This window comes from Corvus hawaiiensis, chromosome 3 (genome assembly GCF_020740725.1).
Source record: "Corvus hawaiiensis isolate bCorHaw1 chromosome 3, bCorHaw1.pri.cur, whole genome shotgun sequence".
NCBI classification, from domain to species: domain Eukaryota; kingdom Metazoa; phylum Chordata; class Aves; order Passeriformes; family Corvidae; genus Corvus; species Corvus hawaiiensis.
In genome coordinates, this window is record NC_063215.1 from 1815214 (window position 1) to 1840691 (window position 25478).

The following is a 25478-nucleotide window of genomic DNA, read 5'->3' on the forward strand; positions in this document are numbered from 1 at the left end:
CTGGGCCGATCCCATTCCCGCTGGGACAATCCCATTCCTGCTGGGACGATCCCATTCCCAGCAGGGCCGATCCCATTCCCACTGGGACGATCCCATTCCTGCTGGGACAATCCCATTCCCGCTGGGACGATCCCATTCCCACTGGGACGATCCCATTCCCGCTGGGACAATCCCATTCCCACTGGGACGATCCCATTCCCACTGGGACGATCCCATTCCCGCTGGGACAATCCCATTCCCGCTGGGACGATCCCATTCCCGCTGGGACGATCCCATTCCCACTGGGACGATCCCATTCCCGCTGGGACAATCCCATTCCTGCTGGGACAATCCCATTCCCGCTGGGACAATCCCATTCCCGCTGGGACGATCCCATTCCCAGCAGGGCCGATCCCATTCCCACTGGGACGATCCCATTCCCGGGAAGGGCCGCGCCGCTGTCCCACAGCGGGGTCCGAAGGTCCCGGCGCCGCCCCGATCCCGGTTAATGATTTCCCGGGACAGGAACCGCAACGGGATCGGGGAACCTGCGGGACTTTGAGCCGGGCCTGGGCACGGCCGGGGGCGGCACCAAATGGGGCTGGACCCCAAACGGGGCTGGGCCCCAAATGGGGCCGGGGCTGGAGCCCAAATGGGGCTGGACCCCTGGACCCCAAATGGGGCTGGATCCCAAATGGGGCTGGGCCCCAAATGGGACTCGGCCCCTGAACCCCAAATGGGGCTGGACCTCAAATGGGGCTGGATCCCAAATGGGGCCGGGGCTGGGCCCCAAATGGGGCTGGATCCCAAATGGGGCTGGGCCCCAAATGGGACTGGACCCCTGAACCCCAAATGGGGCTGGGCCCCAAATGGGGCTGGATCCCTGAACCCCAAATGGGGCTGGACCCCCAATGGGGCTGGACCCCTGGACCCCAAAGGGGGCTGGACCCCCAATGGGGCTGGGCCCCAAATGGAACTGGACCCCTGAACCCCAAATGGGGCTGGACCCCCAATGGGGCTGGACCCCTGGACCCCAAATGGGGCTGGACCCCCAATGGGGCTGGAGCCCTGAATCCCAAATGGGGCTGGGGCCGGACCCCAAATGGGGCTGGGGCTGCACCCCTAAAACCCCAAATGGGGCCAGAACTGAACCCCAAATGGGGCTGGAGCTGAACCCCAAATGGGGCTGGACCCCAAAAGGGGCTGGACCCAAATGGAGCTGGACCCCTGAACCCCAAACGGGGCTGGACCCCAAATGGGGCCAGAACTGAACCCCAAAAGGGGCTGGGGCTGGACCCCAAACGGGGCTGGACCCCAAATGGGGCTGGACCCCAAATGGGGCCAGAACTGAACCCCAAAAGGGGCTGGGGCTGGACCCCAAACGGGGCTGGATCCCAAATGGGGTGCTTGTGTTGGGATGGGGCAGTGGGGCTGGTTTGGGATGGGATGGAAATGGGATGGGATGGGATGGGATGGGATGGGATGGGATGGGATGGGATGGGATGGGATGGGATGGGATGGGATGGGATGGGATGGGATGGGATGGGATGGTTTGGGGCTGGTTTGGGGTCAGGATGGGACGGGGTTTGGGGCTGGTTTGGGGTCAGGATGGGATGGGGTTTGGGGTGGCTGGTTTGGGGTCACGATGGGATGGGATGGGATGGGATGGGGTTTGGGGTGGTTTGGGGTCACGATGGGATGGGGTTTGGGGCTGGTTTGGGGTCACGATGGGATGGGATGGGATGGGATGGGGTTTGGGGCTGGTTTGGGGTCACGATGGGATGGGGTTTGGGGTGGTTGGGGTGGGGCTGGTTTGGGGTCAGGATGGGATGGGGTTTGGGGCTGGTTTGGGGTCACGATGGGACGGGGTTTGGGGTGGTTGGGGTGGGGCTGGTTTGGGGTCAGGATGGGATGGGATGGGCTGGTTTGGGGTCAGGATGGGATGGGATGGGATGGGGTTTGGGGCTGGTTTGGGGTCAGGATGGGATGGGATGGGATGGGGTTTGGGGTGGCTGCTTTGGGGTCACGATGGGATGGGATGGGATGGGATGGGGTTTGGGGTGGTTTGGGGTCACGATGGGATGGGATGGGATGGGATGGGGTTTGGGGCTGGTTTGGGGTCAGGATGGGATGGGGTTTGGGGCTGGTTTGGGGTCACGATGGGATGGGGTTTGGGGCTGGTTTGGGGTCACGATGGGACGGGGTTTGGGGTGGTTGGGGTGGGGCTGGTTTGGGGTCAGGATGGGACGGGGGCATTTTTGGGGCGCTGGATTGGGGTGCTCAGGTTGGGAAGTGCTTTAGGGCGCTCATTTTGGGGTTCTCACATTGGGGTGCCCGTGTTGGGGTGACCATTTTGGGGTGCCCACATTGGGGTGAACATTTTGGGGTGACCACGTTGGGGTGCTCCCATTGGGGTGAACATTTTGGGGTCACCTTGTCAGGGTGCTCATATTGGGGTGAAAATTTTGGGGTGCCCACTTTGGGGTGACCGTGTTGGGGTGACCATTTTGGGGTGCCCACATTGGGGCACTCAGGTTGAGGCGCCCATTTTGGGGTGCTCATTTTGGGGTGACTGTGTTGGGGTGCTCCCATTTGGGGTGCTCCCATTTGGGGTGCTCACATTGGGGTGCTCACATTGAGGTGCTGATGTTTTGGGGTGCTCCCTTTGGGGTGCTGATGTTGGGGTGCCCACATTGAGGTGCTGAGGTTGGGGTGCTCATTTTGGGGGGACAGTGTTGGGGTGCTCCCGTTGGGGTCACCATGTTGGGGTCACTGTGTTGGGGTGACCATGTTGGGGTGACCATTTTGGGGTGACCATTTTGGGGTGCTGATGTTGGGGCGCCCATGTTGGGGTGACCATTTTGGGGTGCTGATGTTGGGGTGCCCATGTTGGGGTGACCGTTTTGGGGTTCCCATGTTGGGGTGCTCACACTGAGGTGCTCACATTGGGGTGCCCACATTGGGGTCACCATGTTGGGGTGCTCATATTGGGGTGACCATTTTGGGGTGACCACTTTGGGGTGCTCACAGTGGGGTCACCATGTTGGGGTCTCTGTGTTGGGGTGCCTATGTTGGGGTGCTCACACTGGGGTGTCCATTTTGGGATGACCGTTTTGGGGTGAACATTTTGGGGTGACCGCTTTGGGGTGCTCCCATTGGGGCGCTGATGTTGGGGTGACCATGTTGGGGTGCTCACATTGGGGCACTCAGGTTGAGGCGCCCATTTTGGGGTGCTCATTTTGGGGTGACTGTGTTGGGGTGCTCCCATTTGGGGTGCTCACACTGGGGTGATCATTTTGGGGTGCTCACATTGAGGTGCTGATGTTTTGGGGTGCTCCCTTTGGGGTGCTGATGTTGGGGTGCCCACATTGAGGTGCTGAGGTTGGGGTGCTCATTTTGGGGGGACAGTGTTGGGGTGCTCCCGTTGGGGTCACCATGTTGGGGTCACTGTGTTGGGGTGCCCATGTTGGGGTGACCATTTTGGGGTGCTGATGTTGGGGTGCCCATGTTGGGGTGACCGTTTTGGGGTGCTGATGTTGGGGTGACCATGTTGGGGTGACCATTTTGGGGTGACCATTTTGGGGTGCTGATGTTGGGGCGCCCATGTTGGGGTGACCATTTTGGGGTGCTGATGTTGGGGTGCCCATGTTGGGGTGACTGTTTTGGGGTTCCCATGTTGGGGTGCTCACACTGAGGTGCTCACATTGGGGTGCCCACATTGGGGTCACCATGTTGGGGTGCTCATATTGGGGTGACCATTTTGGGGTGACCACTTTGGGGTGCTCACAGTGGGGTCACCATGTTGGGGTCTCTGTGTTGGGGTGCCCATGTTGGGGTGCTCACACTGGGGTGTCCATTTTGGGATGACCGTTTTGGGGTGAACATTTTGCGGTGACCGCTTTGGGGTGCTCCCATTGGGGCGCTGATGTTGGGGTGACCATGTTGGGGTGCTCACATTGGGGCACTCAGGTTGGGGTGCCCATTTTGGGGTGCTCATTTTGGGGTGACTGTGTTGGGGTGCTCCCATTTGGGGTGCTCACACTGGGGTGATCATTTTGGGGTGCTCACATTGAGGTGCTGATGTTTTGGGGTGCTCCCTTTGGGGTGCTGATGTTGGGGTGCCCACATTGAGGTGCTGAGGTTGGTGTGCTCATTTTGGGGGGACAGTGTTGGGGTGCTCCCATTGGGGTCACCATGTTGGGGTCACTGTGTTGGGGTGACCATGTTGGGGTGACCATTTTGGGGTGACCATTTTGGGGTGCTGATGTTGGGGCGCCCATGTTGGGGTGACCATTTTGGGGTGCCCACATTGCAGTGTCCACATTGAGGTGTTCATTTTGGGGTGCCCGTGTTGGAGTGCCCACACTGAGATGTTCATTTTGGGGTGCCCATGTTGGGGTGCTCATATTGGGGTGCCCATGTTGGGGTGCTCACTCTGGGGTGTCCATTTTGGGGTGTCCACATTGAGGTGACCATTTTGGGGTGCCCACATTGCAGTGCCCATGTTGGGGTGACCATTTTGGGGTGTCCATGTTGGGGTGCCCACACTGAGGTGCTCATTTTGGGGTGCTCACACTGATGTGCCCACATTGGGGTGCCCATGTTGGGGTGCTCACTCTGGGGTGTCCATTTTGGGATGACCGTTTTGGGGTGAACATTTTGCGGTGACCGCTTTGGGGTGCTCACAGTGGGGTGCTGATGTTGGGGTGACCATGTTGGGGTGCTCACATTGGGGCACTCAGGTTGAGGCGCCCATTTTGGGGTGCTCATTTTGGGGTGACTGTGTTGGGGTGCTCCCTTTGGGGTGCCCACACTGGGGTGCTCATTTTGGGGTGACTGTGTTGGGGTGCTCCCATTTGGGGTGCTCACATTGGGGTGATCATTTTGGGGTGCTCACATTGAGGTGCTGAGGTTGGGGTGCTCATTTTGGGGTGAAAGTGTTGGGGTGCTCCCACTGGGGTCACCATGTTGGGGTCACTGTGTTGGGGTGCCCATGTTGGGGTGCTCACACTGGGGTGTCCATTTTGGGATGACCGTTTTGGGGGTGAACATTTTGGGGTGACCGCTTTGGGGTGCTCCCATTGGGGTGCTGATGTTGGGGTGCTCATTTTGGGGGGACAGTGTTGGGGTGCTCCCGTTGGGGTCACCATGTTGGGGTCACTGTGTTGGGGTGCCCATGTTGGGGCGCCCATGTTGGGGTGACCATTTTGGGGTGCTGATGTTGGGGTGCCCATGTTGGGGTGACTGTTTTGGGATGTCCACATTGAGGTGTTCATTTTGGGGTGCCCACATTGGGGTGCCGATGTTGGGGTGAACTCTTTGGGGTGCCCATGTTGGGGTGCTCATTTTGGGGTGCTCCCCTTGGGGTGAACATTTTGGGGTGCTCATTTTGGGGTGCTCCCCTTGGGGTGCCCATTTAGGGCCCAGCGGGGGGTGCTGGATCCCGTTCTGTTCCCGACCCTCTCCCTCCTCCCCATCCCCAATTTTTCCCAAAATCCCCGCAGGAATTCCCTCTCCCCATCCCAAATCCATTCCCAGGATCCGAAATCCCGGGAATCTGAGCCTCAGCCCCGTCTACGCCTGGGACGGAAAATTCCCGCGATCCCGGCGGCTCCGGAGGCCTCCGGAGGCTCCCGAGGATGAGGAAGCAGCTCCGGAAATCCCAGAAAAATAATCCTGGAATTATCCCAAAATCCGGCACAGAAATCCCGAGTTATCCCAAAATCCTGCTCCAGGTTATCCCAAAATCCAGCCCAGAAATCCCGGAATTATTCCCAAAATCCAGCCCAGAAATGCCAGAGTTATCCCAAAATCCTGCTCCAGGCTATCCCAAAATCCAGCCCAGAAATCCCAGAGTTATCCCAAAAATCCAGCCCAGAAATCCCGGAGTTATCCCAGAAGTCCAGCCCAGAAATCCCAGAGTTATCCCAAAAATCTGGCACAGAAATCCCGGAGGTATCCCAAAATCCTGCCCAGAAATCCAGGATTGATCCCAAAATCCTGCTCCAGGTTAACCCAAAATCCAGCCTAGAAATCCCAGAATTATCCCAAAATCCAGCACAAAAAATCCCGGAGTTATCCCAAAATCCAGCCCAGAAATCCGGGATTTATCCCAAAATCCAGCTCAAAAATCCCAGAATTATCCCAAAAATCCCAGAGTGTTCCTGCTCCAGGTTATCCCAAAAATCCGGCACAGAAATCCCAGAATTATCCCAAAATCCAGCCCAGAAATCTGGGATTGATCCCAAAATCCAGCCCAGAAATCCCAGAATTATCCCCAAATCCAGCCCAGAAATCCGGGATTTATCCCAAAATCCAGCCCAGAAATCCCAGAATTATTCCCAAAATCCAGCCCAGAAATCCCGGAGTTATCCCCAAAATCCTGCTCCAGGTTATCCCAAAATCCAGCCCAGAAATCCCGGAATTATTCCCAAAATCTGGGATTTATCCCAAAATCCAGCACAAAAGATCCTGGAATTATCCCTAAAATCCAGCCCAGAAATCCCAGAATTATCCCAAAATCCAGCACAAAAAATCCCGGAGTTATCCCAAAATCCAGCCCAGAAATCTGAGATTTATCCCAAAATCCAGCTCAAAAATCCCAGAATTATCCCAAAAATCCCAGAGTGTTCCTGCTCCAGGTTATCCCAAAAATCCGGCACAGAAATCCCAGAATTATCCCAAAATCCAGCCCAGAAATCCGGGATTGATCCCCAAATCCAGCCCAGAAATCCCAGAATTATCCCCAAATCCAGCCCAGAAATCTGGGATTTATCCCAAAATCCAGCCCAGAAATCCCAGAATTATCCCCAAATCCAGCCCAGAAATCCGGGATTTATCCCAAAAATCCAGCCCAGAAATCCCGGAGGTATCCCAAAATCCGGCCCAGAAATCCGGGATTGATCCCAAAATCCTGCTCCAGGTTATCCCAAAATCCAGCACAGAAATCCCAGAATGATCCCAAAATCTGGGATTTATCCCAAAATCCAGCACAAAAGATCCCGGAGTTATCCCAAAATCCAGCCCAGAAATCCGGGATTTATCCCAAAATCCAGCTCAAAAATCCTGGAATTATCCCAAAAATCCCAGAGTGTTCCTGCTCCAGGTTATCCCAAAAATCCAGCACAGAAATCCCAGAATTATCCCAAAATCCAGCCCAGAAATCCGGGATTGATCCCAAAATCCAGCCCAGAAATCCCAGAATTATCCCCAAATCCAGCCCAGAAATCCGGGATTTATCCCAAAAATCCAGCCCAGAAATCCCGGAGGTATCCCAAAATCCGGCCCAGAAATCCGGGATTGATCCCAAAATCCTGCTCCAGGTTATCCCAAAATCCAGCACAGAAATCCCAGAATGATCCCAAAATCTGGGATTTATCCCAAAATCCAGCACAAAAGATCCCGGAGTTATCCCAAAATCCAGCCCAGAAATCCGGGATTTATCCCAAAATCCAGCTCAAAAATCCTGGAATTATCCCAAAAATCCCAGAGTGTTCCTGCTCCAGGTTATCCCAAAAATCCAGCACAGAAATCCCAGAATTATCCCAAAATCCAGCCCAGAAATCCGGGATTGATCCCAAAATCCAGCCCAGAAATCCCAGAATTATCCCCAAATCCAGCCCAGAAATCCGGGATTTATCCCAAAAATCCAGCCCAGAAATCCCGGAGGTATCCCAAAATCCGGCCCAGAAATCCGGGATTGATCCCAAAATCCTGCTCCAGGTTATCCCAAAATCCAGCCCAGAAATCCCAGAATTATCCCAAAATCTGGGATTTATCCCAAAATCCAGCACAAAAGATCCCGGAGTTATCCCAAAATCCAGCCCAGAAATCCGGGATTTATCCCAAAATCCAGCTCAAAAATCCTGGAATTATCCCAAAAATCCCAGAGTGTTCCTGCTCCAGGTTATCCCAAAAATCCGGCACAGAAATCCCAGAATTATCCCAAAATCCAGCCCAGAAATCCGGGATTGATCCCAAAAATCCAGCCCAGAAATCCGGGATTTATCCCAAAATCCAGCCCAGAAATCCCAGAATTATCCCAAAAATCCAGCCCAGAAATCCCAGAGTTATTCCAAAATCCAGCCCAGAAATCCGGGATTGATCCCAAAATCCTGCTCCAGGTTATCCCAAAATCCGGCCCAGAAATCCCAGAATTATCCCAAAAATCCTGGAGTGTCCCTGCTCCAGGTTATCCCAAAAATCCTGAAGTTATCCCAAAATCCAGCCCAGAAATCCCAGAGTTATTCCCAAAATCCGGCCCAGAAATCCAGGATTGATCCCAAAATCCTGCTCCAGGTTAACCCAAAATCCAGCCTAGAAATCCTGGAGTTATCCCAAAAATCCAGCCCAGAAATGCGGGATTTATCCTGAAATCTGGGATTTATCCCAAAATCCAGCACAAAAGATCCTGGAATTATCCCCAAAATCCTGCCCAGAAATCCCGGAGTTATCCCTAAAATCTGGCACAGAAATCCCAGAGTTATTCCCAAAATCCGGCCCAGAAATCCGGGATTTATCCCAAAATCCTGCTCCAGGTTAACCCAAAATCCAACACAGAAATCCTGGAGTTATCCCAAAAATCCAGCCCAGAAATCCGGGATTGATCCCAAAATCCAGCACAAAAAATCCTGGAGTTATCCCCAAAATCCAACCCAAAAAATCCCGGATTGATCCCAAAATCCAGCCCACAAATCCCAGAATTATCCCAAAATCCAGCCCAGAAATCCGGGATTGATCCCAAAACCTGCCCACAAATCCCGGAGACTTTGGGATTTTGGGATTTGGGGATTTTGGGGATTTGGGGATTTTGGGTTCCATCCCGCGGGGGCCCCGAGCGGTTTTGGGAATTTTGCTTTCCCATCAATCCCAGATTTTCGGATTGTCAGGGATCCCATTCCCAAAAAATTCCCCCAAAATTCCCCCAAATTCCCCAAAATTCCCCAAAATTTCCAAAAAATTCCCAAAAATCCTCCCAAATTCCCCCAAATCCCCCCAAATTCCCCAAAAAATCCCCCAAAATTCCCCTAACATTCCCCCAAATTTCCCCAAAATTCAAAAAAAATTCCCCAAAATTCAAAGAAAATTCCCCCAAAATTCCCCCAAAATTCCCCCAAATTCCCCAAAATTCCCCCAAAATTCCCCCAAAATCCCCAAAAATTCCCCCAAATTCCCCCAAAATTCCCCCAAATTCCCCCAAATTCCCCAAAATGCCCCAAAATTCCCCCAAATTCCCCAAAATTCCCAAAAATTCCAAAAGTTCCCCCAAAATTCCCCCAAATCCCCCAAAATTCCCAAAAATTCAAAAAAATACCCCCAAATTCCCCCAAATTCCCCAAAATTCCCCCAAAATTCCCCCAAATTCCCAAAAATTCCAAAAAAGTTCCCCCAACTTCACCCAAATCCCCCAAAAAATTCCCCAAAATTCTCCAAAATTCCCCCATATTCCCAAAAATTTCCCCCAAATTCCCCCAAATTCCCCAAAAATTCCTCCAAAAGTCCCCAAAATGCCCCCAAAATTCCCAAAAATTCCCAAAAATTCCAAAAAAATTCCCCCAAATTCCCCAAAATTCCAAAAAAATTCCCAAAAATTCCCCCAAATTCCCCAAAATTCAAAAAAATTCCCAAAAATTCCCCAAAAATTCCCAAAAATTCCCCCAAATTTCCCAAAATTCCCCCAAAATTCCCCAAAATTCTGGGATTTTTGAAGGGATTTTAGGGATTTTTGAAGGGATTTTAGGGATTTTTTTTTTAGGGATTTGTGAAGGGATTTTTTTTTAGGGATTTTAGGGATTTTTTTAGGGATTTTTTTTAGGGATTTTAGGGATTTTTTTTAGGGATTTCAGGGATTTTAGGGATTTTTTGGGGGGATTTTTGAAGGGATTTTGTGGGTTTTAGGGATTTTTTAAGGGATTTTAGGGAATTTTTTAGGGATTTTAGTGATTTTTTTAGGGATTTTAGGGATTTTTTTAGGGACTTTTTGAAGGGATTTTAGGGATTTCTTGGGGGGATTTTAGGGATTTTTTTAGGGATATTTTTAGGGATTTTTAGGGATTTTTTAAGGGATTTTAGGGATTTATTTTAGGGATTTTTAATGGGATTTTTTTTTAGGGATTTTTTTAGGGATTTTAGGGATTTTTTGGGGGGGATTTTTGAAGGGATTTTTGGGATATTTTTAGGGATTTTTTTTAGGGATTTCAGGGATTTTAGGGATTTTTTGGGAGGATTTTTTTTAGGGATTTCAGGGATTTTTTTAGGGATTTTAGGGATTTTTTGGGGGGGATTTTTGAAGGGATTTTAGGGATTTTTTTAGGGATTTTCTTAGGGATTTTAGGGATTTTAGGGATTTTTGGGGGGGATTTTGGAAGGGATTTTAGGGATTTTTTTAGGGATTTCAGGGATTTTAGGGATTTTTGGGGGGGATTTTTGAAGGGATTTTTGGGATATTTTTAGGGATTTTTTTTAGGGATTTCAGGGATTTTAGGGATTTTTTGGGAGGATTTTTTTTAGGGATTTTAGGGATTTTTTTAGGGATTTTAGGGATTTTTGGGGGGGGATTTTTGAAGGGATTTTAGGGATTTTTTTAGGGATTTTCTTAGGGATTTTAGGGATTTTAGGGATTTTTGGGGGGATTTTGGAAGGGATTTTAGGGATTTTTTTAGGGATTTCAGGGATTTTAGGGATTTTTGGGGGGGATTTTTGAAGGGATTTTTGGGATATTTTTAGGGATTTTTTTTAGGGATTTCAGGGATTTTAGGGATTTTTTGGGAGGATTTTTTTTAGGGATTTTAGGGATTTTTTTAGGGATTTTAGGGATTTTTTTTAGGGACTTTTTGAAGGGATTTTAGGGATTTTTTTCGGGATTTTTTTAGGGATTTCAGGGATTTTAGGGATTTTTTGGGGGGATTTTTTTTAGGGATTTCAGGGATTTTAGGGATTTTTGGGGGGGATTTTTGAAGGGGTTTTTTTAGGGATTTTTGAAGGGATTTGGGGGATTTTTTCGGGATTTTTTTTGGGATTTTTTTCAGGATTTTCGGGATTTTTTTCCGGGATTTTCGGGATTTGTGAAGGGATTTGGGGAAGGAAGGGGAGGCGCTGGGAAATTCCCGGGGCCAGCAGGGGAATTCCATGGAAAACTCCTCCCGAATCCTCCGGGAAGGGATTTGGGATCCCTGGGGAGGGCTTGGGGCGGTTTTGGGGTTTTTTGGGAATTTTCCGACCTTTCATCCCCAAAAGTGGCGGATTCGGGAATTTCTGCAATTGCTTGGAGTTAATTGGTTTAATTAGCGTTCGTTAATTGCAGGAATTAATTCAATCGCTCATTGGTGACAATTTTCCTGTGGATTTGGAAAAGTCTGGGATTGGTTTTTCCCTCTGGAAATGACTCAAAAGCATTAAAAATTAATTGAAATTAATTATTATTAATTGCTATTAATTGAGATTAATTATTATGAATTGAGATGAATTAAAATTAATTAATTACAAATTCATTTAAAATTATATATATTTAATTGGCATTCATTTAAAGTATTACAAGTAAAAAAGAGTAATAAAAATTAATAAAAATTAATAAAAATTAATAATAAAGAATTAGAAATAATCAAATAACTAAAATTAATTACAAATAATTTAAAAGAATTAGGAATAATTACAAATAAGTGCAAATTAATTTAAAATGATTTGAATTTAATTTGAAATAATTGAAAATTCATAAAATTGGTTAAAAATTAATAAATAATCAAAGAATGAATAATCAAATAAAAGAAAAAATAATCAAATAAAGGAATAAATAATCAAATAAAAGAATAAATAAATAAAAGAATACTCAAATAAAGGAATAAATAATCAAATAAAGGAATAAATAATCAAAAGAATAAATAAATAAAAGAATAAATAATCAAATAAAGGAATAAATAAATGAAAGAATACTCAAAAAGAATACTCAAATAAAGGAATAAATTATCAAATAAAAAATAAATAATGAAATAAAAGAATAATCAAATAAAAGAATAAATAATCAAATAAAGGAATAAATAATCAAATAAAAGAATAAATAAAAGAATACTCAAATAAAGGAATAAATAATCAAATAAAAGAATAAATAATCAAAAGAATAAATAAAGAATACTCAAATAAAGGAATAAATTATCAAATAAAAATAAATAATCAAATAAAAGAATAATCAAATAAAAGAATAAATAGTCAAATAAAGGAATAAATAATCAAATAAAGGAATAAATAATCAAATAAAAGAATAAATAAATAAAAGAATGAATAAATAAAAGAATAACCAAATAAAGGAATAAATAATCAAATAAAAGAATAAATAAATAAAAGAATAACCAAATAAAGGAATAAATAATCAAATAAAGGAATAAATAATCAAATAAAAGAATAAATAAATAAAAGAATAACCAAATAAAGGAATAAATAATCAAATAAAAGAATAATCAAATAAAGGAATAAATAAATAAAAGAATAACCAAATAAAGGAATAAATAATCAAATAAAGGAATAAATAATCAAATAAAAGAATAACCAAATAAAGGAATAAATAATCAAATAAAAGAATAACCAAATAAAGGAATAAATAATCAAATAAAAGAATAATGAAATAAAGGAATAAATAAATAAAAGAATAACCAAATAAAGGAATAAATAAAGGAATAAATAATCAAATAAAGGAATAAACAACCAAATAAAGGAGTAAATAAATAAAAGAATAACTAAAATGTAGAGAAGATAAAATGAGAACAATCATGGAAAGGAAGAACTGAGGAAACGCAAAAGTGCAACAGGGAATGATGAAATGAAAACGGGCAATGGGCAAGAAATTCCGGAGGCGCTGAGATGGGAAATGATCCAAGAGCTGCGGGAGGGATGGGAGGGAATGGGAAATGATCCAAGAGCTGCGGGAGGGATGGGAGGGAATGGGAAATGATCCAAGAGCTGCAGCCGGGATGGGAGGGAATGGGAAATGATCCAAGAGCTGCAGCCGGGATGGGAGGGAATGGGAAATGATCCAAGAGCTGCAGCAGCGATGGGAGGGAATGGGAAATGATCCAAGAGCTGCGGGAGGGATGGGAGGGAATGGGAAATGATCCAAGAGCTGCGGGAGGGATGGGAGGGAATGGGAAATGATCCAAGAGCTGCAGCAGCCGGGAATGGGAGGGAATGGGAAATGATCCAAGAGCTGCAGCAGCCGGGATGGGAGGGAATGGGAAATGATCCAAGAGCTGCAGCAGCCGGGATGGGAGGGAATGGGAAATGATCCAAGAGCTGCAGCAGCCGGGATGGGAGGGAATGGGAAATGATCCAAGAGCTGCAGCAGCGATGGGAGGGAATGGGAAATGATCCAAGAGCTGCAGCCGGGAATGGGAAATGATCCAAGAGCTGCGGGAGGGATGGGAGGGAATGGGAAATGATCCAAGAGCTGCAGCCGGGAATGGGAGGGAATGGGAAATGATCCAAGAGCTGCAGCCGGGATGGGAGGGAATGGGAAATGATCCAAGAGCTGCAGCCGGGATGGGAGGGAATGGGAAATGATCCAAGAGCTGCAGCAGCCGGGATGGGAGGGAATGGGAAATGATCCAAGAGCTGCAGCAGCCGGGATGGGAGGGAATGGGAAATGATCCAAGAGCTGCGGGAGGGATGGGAGGGAATGGGAAATGATCCAAGAGCTGCGGGAGGGATGGGAGGGAATGGGAAATGATCCAAGAGCTGCAGCCGGGATGGGAGGGAATGGGAAATGATCCAAGAGCTGCGGGAGCGATGGGAGGGAATGGGAAATGATCCAAGAGCTGCGGGAGGGATGGGAGGGAATGGGAAATGATCCAAGAGCTGCGGGAGGGATGGGAGGGAATGGGAAATGATCCAAGAGCTGCGGGAGGGATGGGAGGGAATGGGAAATGATCCAAGAGCTGCAGCCGGGAATGGGAAATGATCCAAGAGCTGCGGGAGGGATGGGAGGGAATGGGAAATGATCCAAGAGCTGCAGCCGGGATGGGAGGGAATGGGAAATGATCCAAGAGCTGCAGCTGGGATGGGAGGGAATGGGAAATGATCCAAGAGCTGCAGCAGCCGGGATGGGAGGGAATGGGAAATGATCCAAGAGCTGCAGCCGGGATGGGAGGGAATGGGAAATGATCCAAGAGCTGCAGCAGCGATGGGAGGGAATGGGAAATGATCCAAGAGCTGCGGGAGGGATGGGAGGGAATGGGAAATGATCCAAGAGCTGCAGCAGCCGGGATGGGAGGGAATGGGAAATGATCCAAGAGCTGCAGCAGCCGGGATGGGAGGGAATGGGAAATGATCCAAGAGCTGCGGGAGGGATGGGAGGGAATGGGAAATGATCCAAGAGCTGCAGCAGCGATGGGAGGGAATGGGAAATGATCCAAGAGCTGCAGCCGGGAATGGGAAATGATCCAAGAGCTGCAGCCGGGAATGGGAGGGAATGGGAAATGATCCAAGAGCTGCAGCCGGGATGGGAGGGAATGGGAAATGATCCAAGAGCTGCAGCCGGGATGGGAGGGAATGGGAAATGATCCAAGAGCTGCAGCCGGGATGGGAGGGAATGGGAAATGATCCAAGAGCTGCAGCAGCCGGGATGGGAGGGAATGGGAAATGATCCAAGAGCTGCAGCAGCCGGGATGGGAGGGAATGGGAAATGATCCAAGAGCTGCAGCAGCCGGGATGGGAGGGAATGGGAAATGATCCAAGAGCTGCGGGAGGGATGGGAGGGAATGGGAAATGATCCAAGAGCTGCAGCCGGGATGGGAGGGAATGGGAAATGATCCAAGAGCTGCAGCTGGGATGGGAGGGAATGGGAAATGATCCAAGAGCTGCAGCAGCCGGGATGGGAGGGAATGGGAAATGATCCAAGAGCTGCAGCTGGGATGGGAGGGAATGGGAAATGATCCAAGAGCTGCAGCAGCCGGGATGGGAGGGAATGGGAAATGATCCAAGAGCTGCAGCCGGGATGGGAGGGAATGGGAAATGATCCAAGAGCTGCAGCCGGGATGGGAGGGAATGGGAAATGATCCAAGAGCTGCGAGAGGGATGGGAGGGAATGGGAAATGATCCAAGAGCTGCAGCCGGGATGGGAGGGAATGGGAAATGATCCAAGAGCTGCGGGAGGGATGGGAGGGAATGGGAAATGATCCAAGAGCTGCGGGAGGGATGGGAGGGAATGGGAAATGATCCAAGAGCTGCAGCAGCCGGGATGGGAGGGAATGGGAAATGATCCAAGAGCTGCAGCCGGGAATGGGAGGGAATGGGAAATGATCCAAGAGCTGCAGCCGGGATGGGAGGGAATGGGAAATGATCCAAGAGCTGCAGCCGGGATGGGAGGGAATGGGAAATGATCCAAGAGCTGCGGGAGGGATGGGAGGGAATGGGAAATGATCCAAGAGCTGCAGCCGGGAATGGGAGGGAATGGGAAATGATCCAAGAGCTGCAGCAGCCGGGATGGGAGGGAATGGGAAATGATCCAAGAGCTGCGGGAGGGATGGGAGGGAATGGGAAATGATCCAAGAGCTGCAGCCGGGAATGGGAGGGAATGGGAAATGATCCAAGAGCTGCAGCCGGGATGGGAGGGAATGGGAAATGATCCAAGAGCTGCAGCCGGGAATGGGAAATGATCCAAGAGCTGCGGGAGGGATGGGAGGGAATGGGAAATGATCCAAGAGCTGCAGCCGGGAATGGGAGGGAATGGGAAATGATCCAAGAGCTGCAGCAGCCGGGATGGGAGGGAATGGGAAATGATCCAAGAGCTGCAGCAGCCGGGATGGGAGGGAATGGGAAATGATCCAAGAGCTGCAGCAGCCGGGATGGGAGGGAATGGGAAATGATCCAAGAGCTGCAGCAGCCGGGATGGGAGGGAATGGGAAATGATCCAAGAGCTGCGGGAGGGATGGGAGGGAATGGGAAATGATCCAAGAGCTGCAGCAGCCGGGATGGGAGGGAATGGGAAATGATCCAAGAGCTGCGGGAGGGATGGGAGGGAATGGGAAATGATCCAAGAGCTGCAGCCGGGATGGGAGGGAATGGGAAATGATCCAAGAGCTGCAGCAGCCGGGATGGGAGGGAATGGGAAATGATCCAAGAGCTGCAGCCGGGATGGGAGGGAATGGGAAATGATCCAAGAGCTGCAGCCGGGATGGGAGGGAATGGGAAATGATCCAAGAGCTGCGGGAGGGATGGGAGGGAATGGGAAATGATCCAAGAGCTGCGGGAGGGATGGGAGGGAATGGGAAATGATCCAAGAGCTGCAGCAGCCGGGAATGGGAAATGATCCAAGAGCTGCAGGAGGGATGGGAGGGAATGGGAAATGATCCAAGAGCTGCAGCAGCCGGGATGGGAGGGAATGGGAAATGATCCAAGAGCTGCAGCAGCCGGGATGGGAGGGAATGGGAAATGATCCAAGAGCTGCAGCCGGGAATGGGAAATGATCCAAGAGCTGCGGGAGGGATGGGAGGGAATGGGAAATGATCCAAGAGCTGCAGCCGGGAATGGGAGGGAATGGGAAATGATCCAAGAGCTGCGGGAGGGATGGGAGGGAATGGGAAATGATCCAAGAGCTGCAGCCGGGATGGGAGGGAATGGGAAATGATCCAAGAGCTGCGGGAGGGATGGGAGGGAATGGGAAATGATCCAAGAGCTGCAGGAGGGATGGGAGGGAATGGGAAATGATCCAAGAGCTGCGGGAGGGATGGGAGGGAATGGGAAATGATCCAAGAGCTGCAGCCGGGATGGGAGGGAATGGGAAATGATCCAAGAGCTGCAGCCGGGAATGGGAGGGAATGGGAAATGATCCAAGAGCTGCAGCAGCCGGGATGGGAGGGAATGGGAAATGATCCAAGAGCTGCAGCAGCCGGGATGGGAGGGAATGGGAAATGATCCAAGAGCTGCAGCCGGGATGGGAGGGAATGGGAAATGATCCAAGAGCTGCGGGAGGGATGGGAGGGAATGGGAAATGATCCAAGAGCTGCGGGAGGGATGGGAGGGAATGGGAAATGATCCAAGAGCTGCAGCCGGGAATGGGAAATGATCCAAGAGCTGCAGGAGGGATGGGAGGGAATGGGAAATGATCCAAGAGCTGCAGCAGCCGGGATGGGAGGGAATGGGAAATGATCCAAGAGCTGCGGGAGGGATGGGAGGGAATGGGAAATGATCCAAGAGCTGCAGCAGCCGGGATGGGAGGGAATGGGAAATGATCCAAGAGCTGCAGCAGCCGGGATGGGAGGGAATGGGAAATGATCCAAGAGCTGCAGCCGGGAATGGGAGGGAATGGGAAATGATCCAAGAGCTGCGGGAGGGATGGGAGGGAATGGGAAATGATCCAAGAGCTGCAGCCGGGATGGGAGGGAATGGGAAATGATCCAAGAGCTGCGGGAGGGATGGGAGGGAATGGGAAATGATCCAAGAGCTGCAGGAGGGATGGGAGGGAATGGGAAATGATCCAAGAGCTGCGGGAGGGATGGGAGGGAATGGGAAATGATCCAAGAGCTGCAGCCGGGATGGGAGGGAATGGGAAATGATCCAAGAGCTGCAGCCGGGATGGGAGGGAATGGGAAATGATCCAAGAGCTGCAGCCGGGATGGGAGGGAATGGGAAATGATCCAAGAGCTGCAGCCGGGATGGGAGGGAATGGGAAATGATCCAAGAGCTGCGGGAGGGATGGGAGGGAATGGGAAATGATCCAAGAGCTGCGGGAGGGATGGGAGGGAATGGGAAATGATCCAAGAGCTGCGGGAGGGATGGGAGGGAATGGGAAATGATCCAAGAGCTGCAGCCGGGAATGGGAAATGATCCAAGAGCTGCAGGAGGGATGGGAGGGAATGGGAAATGATCCAAGAGCTGCAGCAGCCGGGATGGGAGGGAATGGGAAATGATCCAAGAGCTGCGGGAGGGATGGGAGGGAATGGGAAATGATCCAAGAGCTGCAGCAGCCGGGATGGGAGGGAATGGGAAATGATCCAAGAGCTGCAGCAGCCGGGATGGGAGGGAATGGGAAATGATCCAAGAGCTGCAGCCGGGATGGGAGGGAATGGGAAATGATCCAAGAGCTGCGGGAGGGATGGGAGGGAATGGGAAATGATCCAAGAGCTGCGGGAGGGATGGGAGGGAATGGGAAATGATCCAAGAGCTGCAGCAGCCGGGATGGGAGGGAATGGGAAATGATCCAAGAGCTGCGGGAGGGATGGGAGGGAATGGGAAATGATCCAAGAGCTGCAGCAGCCGGGATGGGAGGGAATGGGAAATGATCCAAGAGCTGCAGCCGGGATGGGAGGGAATGGGAAATGATCCAAGAGCTGCGGGAGGGATGGGAGGGAATGGGAAATGATCCAAGAGCTGCAGCCGGGAATGGGAGGGAATGGGAAATGATCCAAGAGCTGCAGCCGGGATGGGAGGGAACCGGGAACGGAGCTGGGAAAGAGCCAAGGGTGCAATCAATGAACTGATGGAGACAAAGGAATCAGGAACAATTAAACAATTAAACAAGAAATGAAATGAAATGTAGGGAAGGTGAAATAAGGAATTATTTAAAATAATATAGAACGGAACACAGTGAAGATAGAAAAAAATTATCCATAATTAAACATAGTGTGGGTATAATAAAATAATGATATAAAATTATAAATAATAAAATAGAATCAATAGCTAATCAATTAATAAGAAACAATAGCAAAAGATCGATAACAAAGTGAAATATGGTAAAGAGAAGAAAATAAATAATGAATAAAATGCATTAAATCTATAATAAAATAATGAATAAAAAATAAATAATAAAAGAAAAGAAAAGAAAAGAAAAGAAAAGAAATAAAAAGTAAATAATAAAAGAAAAGAAACAATAATAAATAATAAAAGAAAAGAAATAATAAAATTAATAATAACATTAAATAAAATTAAATCAAATAAATCAAATAAATAATAAAATAATCTAAATAATAAAATAAAATAAAATAAAATAAAAAGTAAAATAAAATATAGAAAATAAATAATAAAATAAAATAAAATAAAAAATAAAATAAAATAAAGAAAATAAATAATAAAATAAAATAAAATAAAATAAATAATATAATAAAATAAAATAAAATAAAATAAAATAAATAATAAAATAAATAATAAAATTAAATAAATAATAAAATAAAATGAAATGAAATAAAATAAATAAAATAAATAATAAAATAAAAAATAAAGCAAAATATAGTCAAGAGATTGTAAAATAATAAATGATGATGTCAAATAATAATACAAGATATTAAATATCTAATTAATAATTATATTAAATAATAAATAATGAAATACAACAAAGATGTAATAAAATACTAAATAACAAAAGAAAATAATTAACAAAATGAAATATAGTAAATGAATAATAAAATAATAATAAAATAATTTTTAAATGTGGTAAAGAGATAGAAAAATAATAAATAGTAAGATAAAGTATAGCTAATTAATAATAAAATAATACATAATTAAATAAATAAGAAAATGTAATATGGATAGAATAAAATAATAAATAATTCTATAAAATTAATAAAATAAAATATAGTAAACGTATAAAATAATAACAGAATAAAATTATAAATAATGAAGTAAAAAAATCAAATCATGAATAAAATGAATATAGCAAATGTGTAACAAAATAATAACTAATGGTAGAAACCAGCAGCTAATAAAATCAAATTCAGTGAATATCTGATGAAAGAACAAATAACGATACAAAATAAATAAAGATAAAATAATAATTAATCAAGTAATAAAGGATTAAATAATGAATAAAATAATAAATAATTAAATAATGACTAAATAATAAATAATGAAATAGCAAATAACTAAACAATGAAAATCAAATAATAAATAATTAAATAACAAATAATTAAATACTAAATAATTAAATAATAAAAATCAAATAATAAATAATCAGATAATAAATAATTAAATAGTAAAAAATTAAATAATAATTAAATAATTAAAAATAAAATAATAAACAATCAATAATAAATAACTAATTAATAATTAAATAAATAATTAAATAATAAATAAATAATAGGTGATCAAATAATAATTAAATAATTAAATAATTAAAATTAAATAATAAAATAATAAAGGATTAAATAATAAATAATTAAATAATAAAAATAAAATAGTAAATAATTACATAATAAATAACCACAAAGTAAATAATTAAGATAATTAAATAATAAAAATCAAATAATAAATAATTAAATAACAAATAATTAAATAGTAAATAATTAAATAATAAAAAACAAATCATAAATAATCAGACAATAAATAATTAAATTATAATCAAATAATAAATAATTAAATAGTAAATAATTAAATAATAATTAACTAAAAATCAAATAATAAACAATCAAATAGTAAATAATTAAATAATAAATAATAAAATAATAAATAATTAAATTATTAAAACTCAAATAATAAATAATTAAATAATAAATAATTAAATCGTAAATAATTAAATGATTAAAATCAAATAATAAATAATTAAATAATGAAAATCAAATAATGAATAATTAAATAATAAAATAAAATAATAAATAATTAAATAATTAAAAATCAAACAATGAATAATTAAATAATGAAATCAAATGATAAATAATTAAATAATTAAATAATAGATAATTTTTAAAAATTAAGATAATTAAATAATAAAAATCAAATAATAAATAACCAAATAATAAAAAGAACATGATAAATAACTAAATAATAAATAATTAAATAATAATTAATCAAATATTTAAATAATGAAATCATAAATAATCAAATAATAAATAATCAAATAATTAATCAAATAATAATCAAATAATAATCAAATAATGAAAATGATAAACAACTAAATAATAAACAATTGAATAATAATTAATCAAATCATTAAATAATTAAATCAGAAACTATGAAATAATAAATAAACAATCAAATAATAAATAATCAAAAATGAAATGACAAATCAAACCATAACTCATTAAACAGCAGATCATTCAATAATCGATCATAAAATAAGATCCAACCCAACCCCAGCCAATGCCGCCTTCCCGCTCCTGGAATGAAGGGAGCCGGGAGAGGGGAAGGGCAGAGCGCGATCCTCTGCTGAGGGGATGGGTTTGGCTTGGATCCTGGGGAGAAATTCCTCCCTGCAGGAGAATTCCCAGAGGAGCCGCGGCTGCCCCTGGATCCCTGGGAATGTCCAAGGAAAGGTTGGACAGCGGGAGGTGCCAGGCTCGGAATGGGATGGGATTTGAGCTCCCTTCCCACGCAAGCTCTGGGGTTCCCTGATTTAGGACGGGCAGTTGCTTGGAGCGATTTTAGGGATTTAAGGATTTTGGGGAAAGGTTCTTCCCCCAGGGGCTGCTGGGGCCCTGGAGCAGCTCATTCCCTTCATTCCCAAGGGTGCCGGAGCTCCAGGACTGCGCTCCCAGGGATGCCCAGGGTGGGATGGCTGCGGTGGCTGCGCAGGGCCGGGAGCTGGATTGGATGATCCCGGTGGGTCCCATGCCGCTCGGAATTCCAGGATTTTGGAACACACAGGGAGAGGAAATGCCTCTGGAAGTGCTGCCGGGCTGGGTGATGCAGGCGGGCTGGAGCTTCGCTTCCGGCGCTGAAAGCGGCAAAAGGAAAACTCGGGATCGTTTTTCCCGAACTTGAGCCAAAGTTTTCCCTTCAAACCAAACCAAGCGCGGGACTCACACGGCGAGCAGGGCTGGAGCCGCCGGTCTGAGCCCCTGACCGCTGGGGATGAGGGGAATCAGGGAATCAGGGGGAAAAGGGAATGGAGGGAATGAGGGGGGAAAGGGAATGGAGGGAATGAGGGGGGAAAGGGAATGGAGGGAATGAGGGGGATGAGGGGAATCAGGGAATGAGGGGGAAAAGGGAATGGAGGGAATGAGGGGGAAAAGGGAATGGAGGGAATGAGGGGGGAAAGGGGAATGGAGGGAATGAGGGGGGAAAGGGAATGGAGGGAATGAGGGGGGAAAGGGAATGGAGGGAATGAGGGGGGAAAGGGGAATGGAGGGAATGAGGGGGAAAAGGGGAATGGAGGGAATGAGGGGGAAAAGGGGAATGGAGGGAATGAGGGGGAAAAGGGGAATGGAGGGAATGAGGGGGAAAAGGGGAATGGAGGGAATGAGGGGGGAAAGGGAATGGAGGGAATGAGGGGGGAAAGGGGAATGGAGGGAATGAGGGGGGAAAGGGAATGGAGGGAATGAGGGGGGAAAGGGGAATGGAGGGAATGAGGGGGGTGAGGGGAACAAGGGAATGAAGGAGAAAAGGGAATGGAGGGAATGAGGGGGAAAAGGGAATGGAGGGAATGAGGGGGATGAGGGGAATCAGGGAATGAGGGGGAAAAGGGGATGGAAGGAATGAGGGGGAAAAGGGAATGGAGGGAATGAGGGGGGAAAGGGAATGGAGGGAATGAGGGGGGAAAGGGGAATGGAGGGAATGAGGGGGGTGAGGGGAACAAGGGAATGAAGGAGAAAAGGGAATGGAGGGAATGAGGGGGGAAAGGGAATGGAGGGAATGAGGGGGGAAAGGGAATGGAGGGAATGAGGGGGATGAGGGGAATGGAGGGAATGAGGGGGGTGAGGGGAATCAGGGAATGAGGGGGAGAAGGGAATGGAGGGAATGAGGGGGGAAAGGGAATGGAGGGAATGAGGGGACTGAGGGGGGTGAGGGGAACAAGGGAATGAAGGGACTGAGGGAATGAAGGAAATGAAGGAACTGAGTGGGATGAGGGGAATAAGGGAATGAAGGAAACGAAGGGACTGAGGGGGATGAGGGGACTGAGGGAATTAAGGGATTGAGGGGGATGAGGGGGAAAAAGGGAATGAAGGAAATGAAGGCACTGAGCAGGATAAGGGGAATAAGGGAATGAAGGAAACGAAGGGAGTGAGGGGGATGAGGAGAATAGGGGAATGAAGGGGCTGAGGGATTGAGGGATTGAGGATGATGAGCAGGATGAAGGGGCTGAGGGCACTGAAAGTGCTGAAAGACTGAGGGGGCTGAAGGGCTCAGGGGACTGAGGGAGCTCAGGAGGCTGAAGGACCGAGAGGGCTGAGGGGGCTCAAGGACCGAGAGGGCTGAGGGACTGAGAGCGCCGCGGGCACTGAAGGGCCGAGAGCGCTGAGGAAAGGAGGGCACTGAGGGGCCGAGGGCGCTGAAGAACTGAGAGGGCACTGAAGAACCGAGGGCGCTGAGGAAAGGAGGGCGCTGAGGGGCCGAGGGCACTGAGGAAAGGAGGGCACTGAGGAAAGGAGGGGCACTGAAGAACCGAGGGCGCTGAAGAACCGAGGGCGCTGAGGGGCCGAGGGCACTGAGGAAAGGAGGGCACTGAGGGACCGAGGGCGCTGAGGGGCTGAGGGCGCTGAGGGACCGAGGGCGCTGAGGGACTGAGGGCACTGAGGAAAGGAGGGCGCTGAGGGACTGAGGGGCCGAGGGCACTGAAGGGCCGAGGGTGCTCAGGGGCCGAGGGCACTGAAGGGCTGAGGGCACTGAAGGGCCGAGGGTGCTCAGGGGCCGAGGGCGCTGAGGGGGCTGAGGGCACTGAGGGGCCGAGGGCGCTGAGGGGCTGAGGGCACTGAGGGGCTGAGGGCAACTGAGGGGCCGAGGGCGCTGAGGGGCTGAGGGCACTGAGGGACCGAGGGCGCTGAAGAAAAGGAGGGCACCGAGGGGCCGAGGGCGCTGAAGAACCGAGGGCGCTGAGGGACCGAGGGCGCTGAGGGGCCGAGGGCGCTGAAGAACCGAGGGCGCTGAGGGGCCGAGGGCGCTGAGGGGCCAAGGGCGCTGAGGGGCCGAGGGTGCTTAAGGGCCGAGGGCCCTGAAGAACAGAGGGTGCTGAGGAAAGGAGGGCGCTGAGGAAAGGAGGGCGCTGAGGGACCGGAGGGCGCTGAAGAACTGAGAGGGCACTGAAGAAACGAGGGCGCTGAGGAAAGGAGGGGCGCTGAGGGACCGAGGGCACTGAAGACCGAGGGCACTGAAGAACCGAGGGCGCTGAGGAAAGGAGGGCGCTGAGGGACCGAGGGGCACTGAAGAACCGAGGGCGCTGAGGGACCGAGGGGCACTGAAGAAAGGAGGGCGCTGAGGGGGCCGAGGGCGCTGAAGAAAGGAGGGCGCTGAGGGGCTGGGGGCACTGAGGGACCGAGGGCACTGAAGGGCCGAGGGCACTGAAGAACCGAGGGCACTGAGGGGCTGAGGGCACTGAAGAACAGAGGGCGCTGAGGGCCAAGGGCACTGAAGGACCGAGGGCGCTGAGGAAAGGAGGGCACTGAGGGGCTGGGGGCACTGAAGGGCCTGAGGGCGCTGAAGAAAGGAGGGCGCCGAGGGGCCGAGGGCGCTGAAGAACCGAGGGCGCTGAAGAACCAAGGGCGCTGAGGGGCCGAGGGCGCTGAGGGCCAAAGGGCACTGAAGGGCCGAGGGCGCTGAAGAAAGGAGGGCGCTGAGGGGGGCCGAGGGCGCTGAAGGGCTGAGGGTGCTTAAGGGCCGAGGGCACTGAAGAACAGAGGGCACTGAGGGACGCCCGCGGGGCGCTGAGGGACCGAGGGCGCTGAGGAAAGGAGGGCGCTGAGGGGCCGAGGGCACTGAAGAACCGAGGGCACTGAGGGCCAAGGGCACTGAGGGACCGAGGGGCAATGGAGGGGACTGAGGGCACTGAGGAAAGGAGGGCACTGAGGGACTGAGGGCACTGAGGAAAGGAGGGCACTGAGGGACCGAGGGCACTGAAGAAAGGAGGGCGCTGAGGGGCCGAGGGCACTGAGGGGCTGGGGGCACTGAAGAACCGAGGGCGCTGAAGGGCCGAGGGTGCTTAAGGGCCGAGGGCACTGAAGAACGGAGGGCGCTGAGGGCCAAGGGCACTGAGGGACCGAGGGTGCTGAGGAAAGGAGGGCGCTGAGGGACCGAGGGCGCTGAGGGGCCGAGGGCACTGAAGAACTGAGAGGGCACTGAAGAAACGAGGGCGCTGAGGAAAGGAGGGCGCTGAGGGACCGAGGGCACTGAAGAACCGAGGGGGCGCTGAGGGACCGAGGGGCGCTGAGGAAAGGAGGGCGCTGAGGGACCGAGGGCACTGAAGAAAGGAGGGCGCTGAGGGGCCGAGGGCGCTGAGGGACCGAGGGCACTGAAGAACCGAGGGCGCTGAGGGCCAAGGGCACTGAGGGACCGAGGGCGCTGAGGAACTGAGAGGGCACTTGAAGAAACGAGGGCGCTGAGGAAAGGAGGGCGCTGAGGGGCCGAGGGCGCTGAGGGGCTGAGGGCACTGAAGAACCGAGGGCGCTGAGGAGCCGAGGGCACTGAAGAAAGGAGGGCGCTGAAGAACCGAGGGCACTGAAGAAAGGAGGGCGCTGAAGAAAGGAGGGCGCTGAGGGGCCGAGGGCACTGAAGAAAGGAGGGCGCTGAGGGGCCGAGGGCGCTGAGGGACCGAGGGCGCTGAGGGACCGAGGGCGCTGAGGAAAGGAGAGCGCTGAGGGGCTGAGGGCGCTGAGGGA

At 48.6% G+C, this 25478-nt stretch overlaps 1 protein-coding gene across 1 annotated transcript in view; it reads left to right on the forward strand.

The window, feature by feature from the left end:
* LOC125323444 overlaps positions 1 to 21752 on the forward strand; it is a 33281-nt gene extending 11529 nt beyond the window's left edge. Inside the window, exons 4-5 of the mRNA XM_048298398.1 lie at positions 5518 to 5649; positions 21396 to 21752. Coding sequence (XP_048154355.1) covers positions 5518 to 5649; positions 21396 to 21651 — 388 coding nt within the window. The 3' untranslated portion in view covers positions 21652 to 21752. The remainder of the gene's footprint in view (positions 1 to 5517; positions 5650 to 21395) is intronic.
* The last annotated feature ends 3726 nt before the right edge of the window (positions 21753 to 25478 follow it).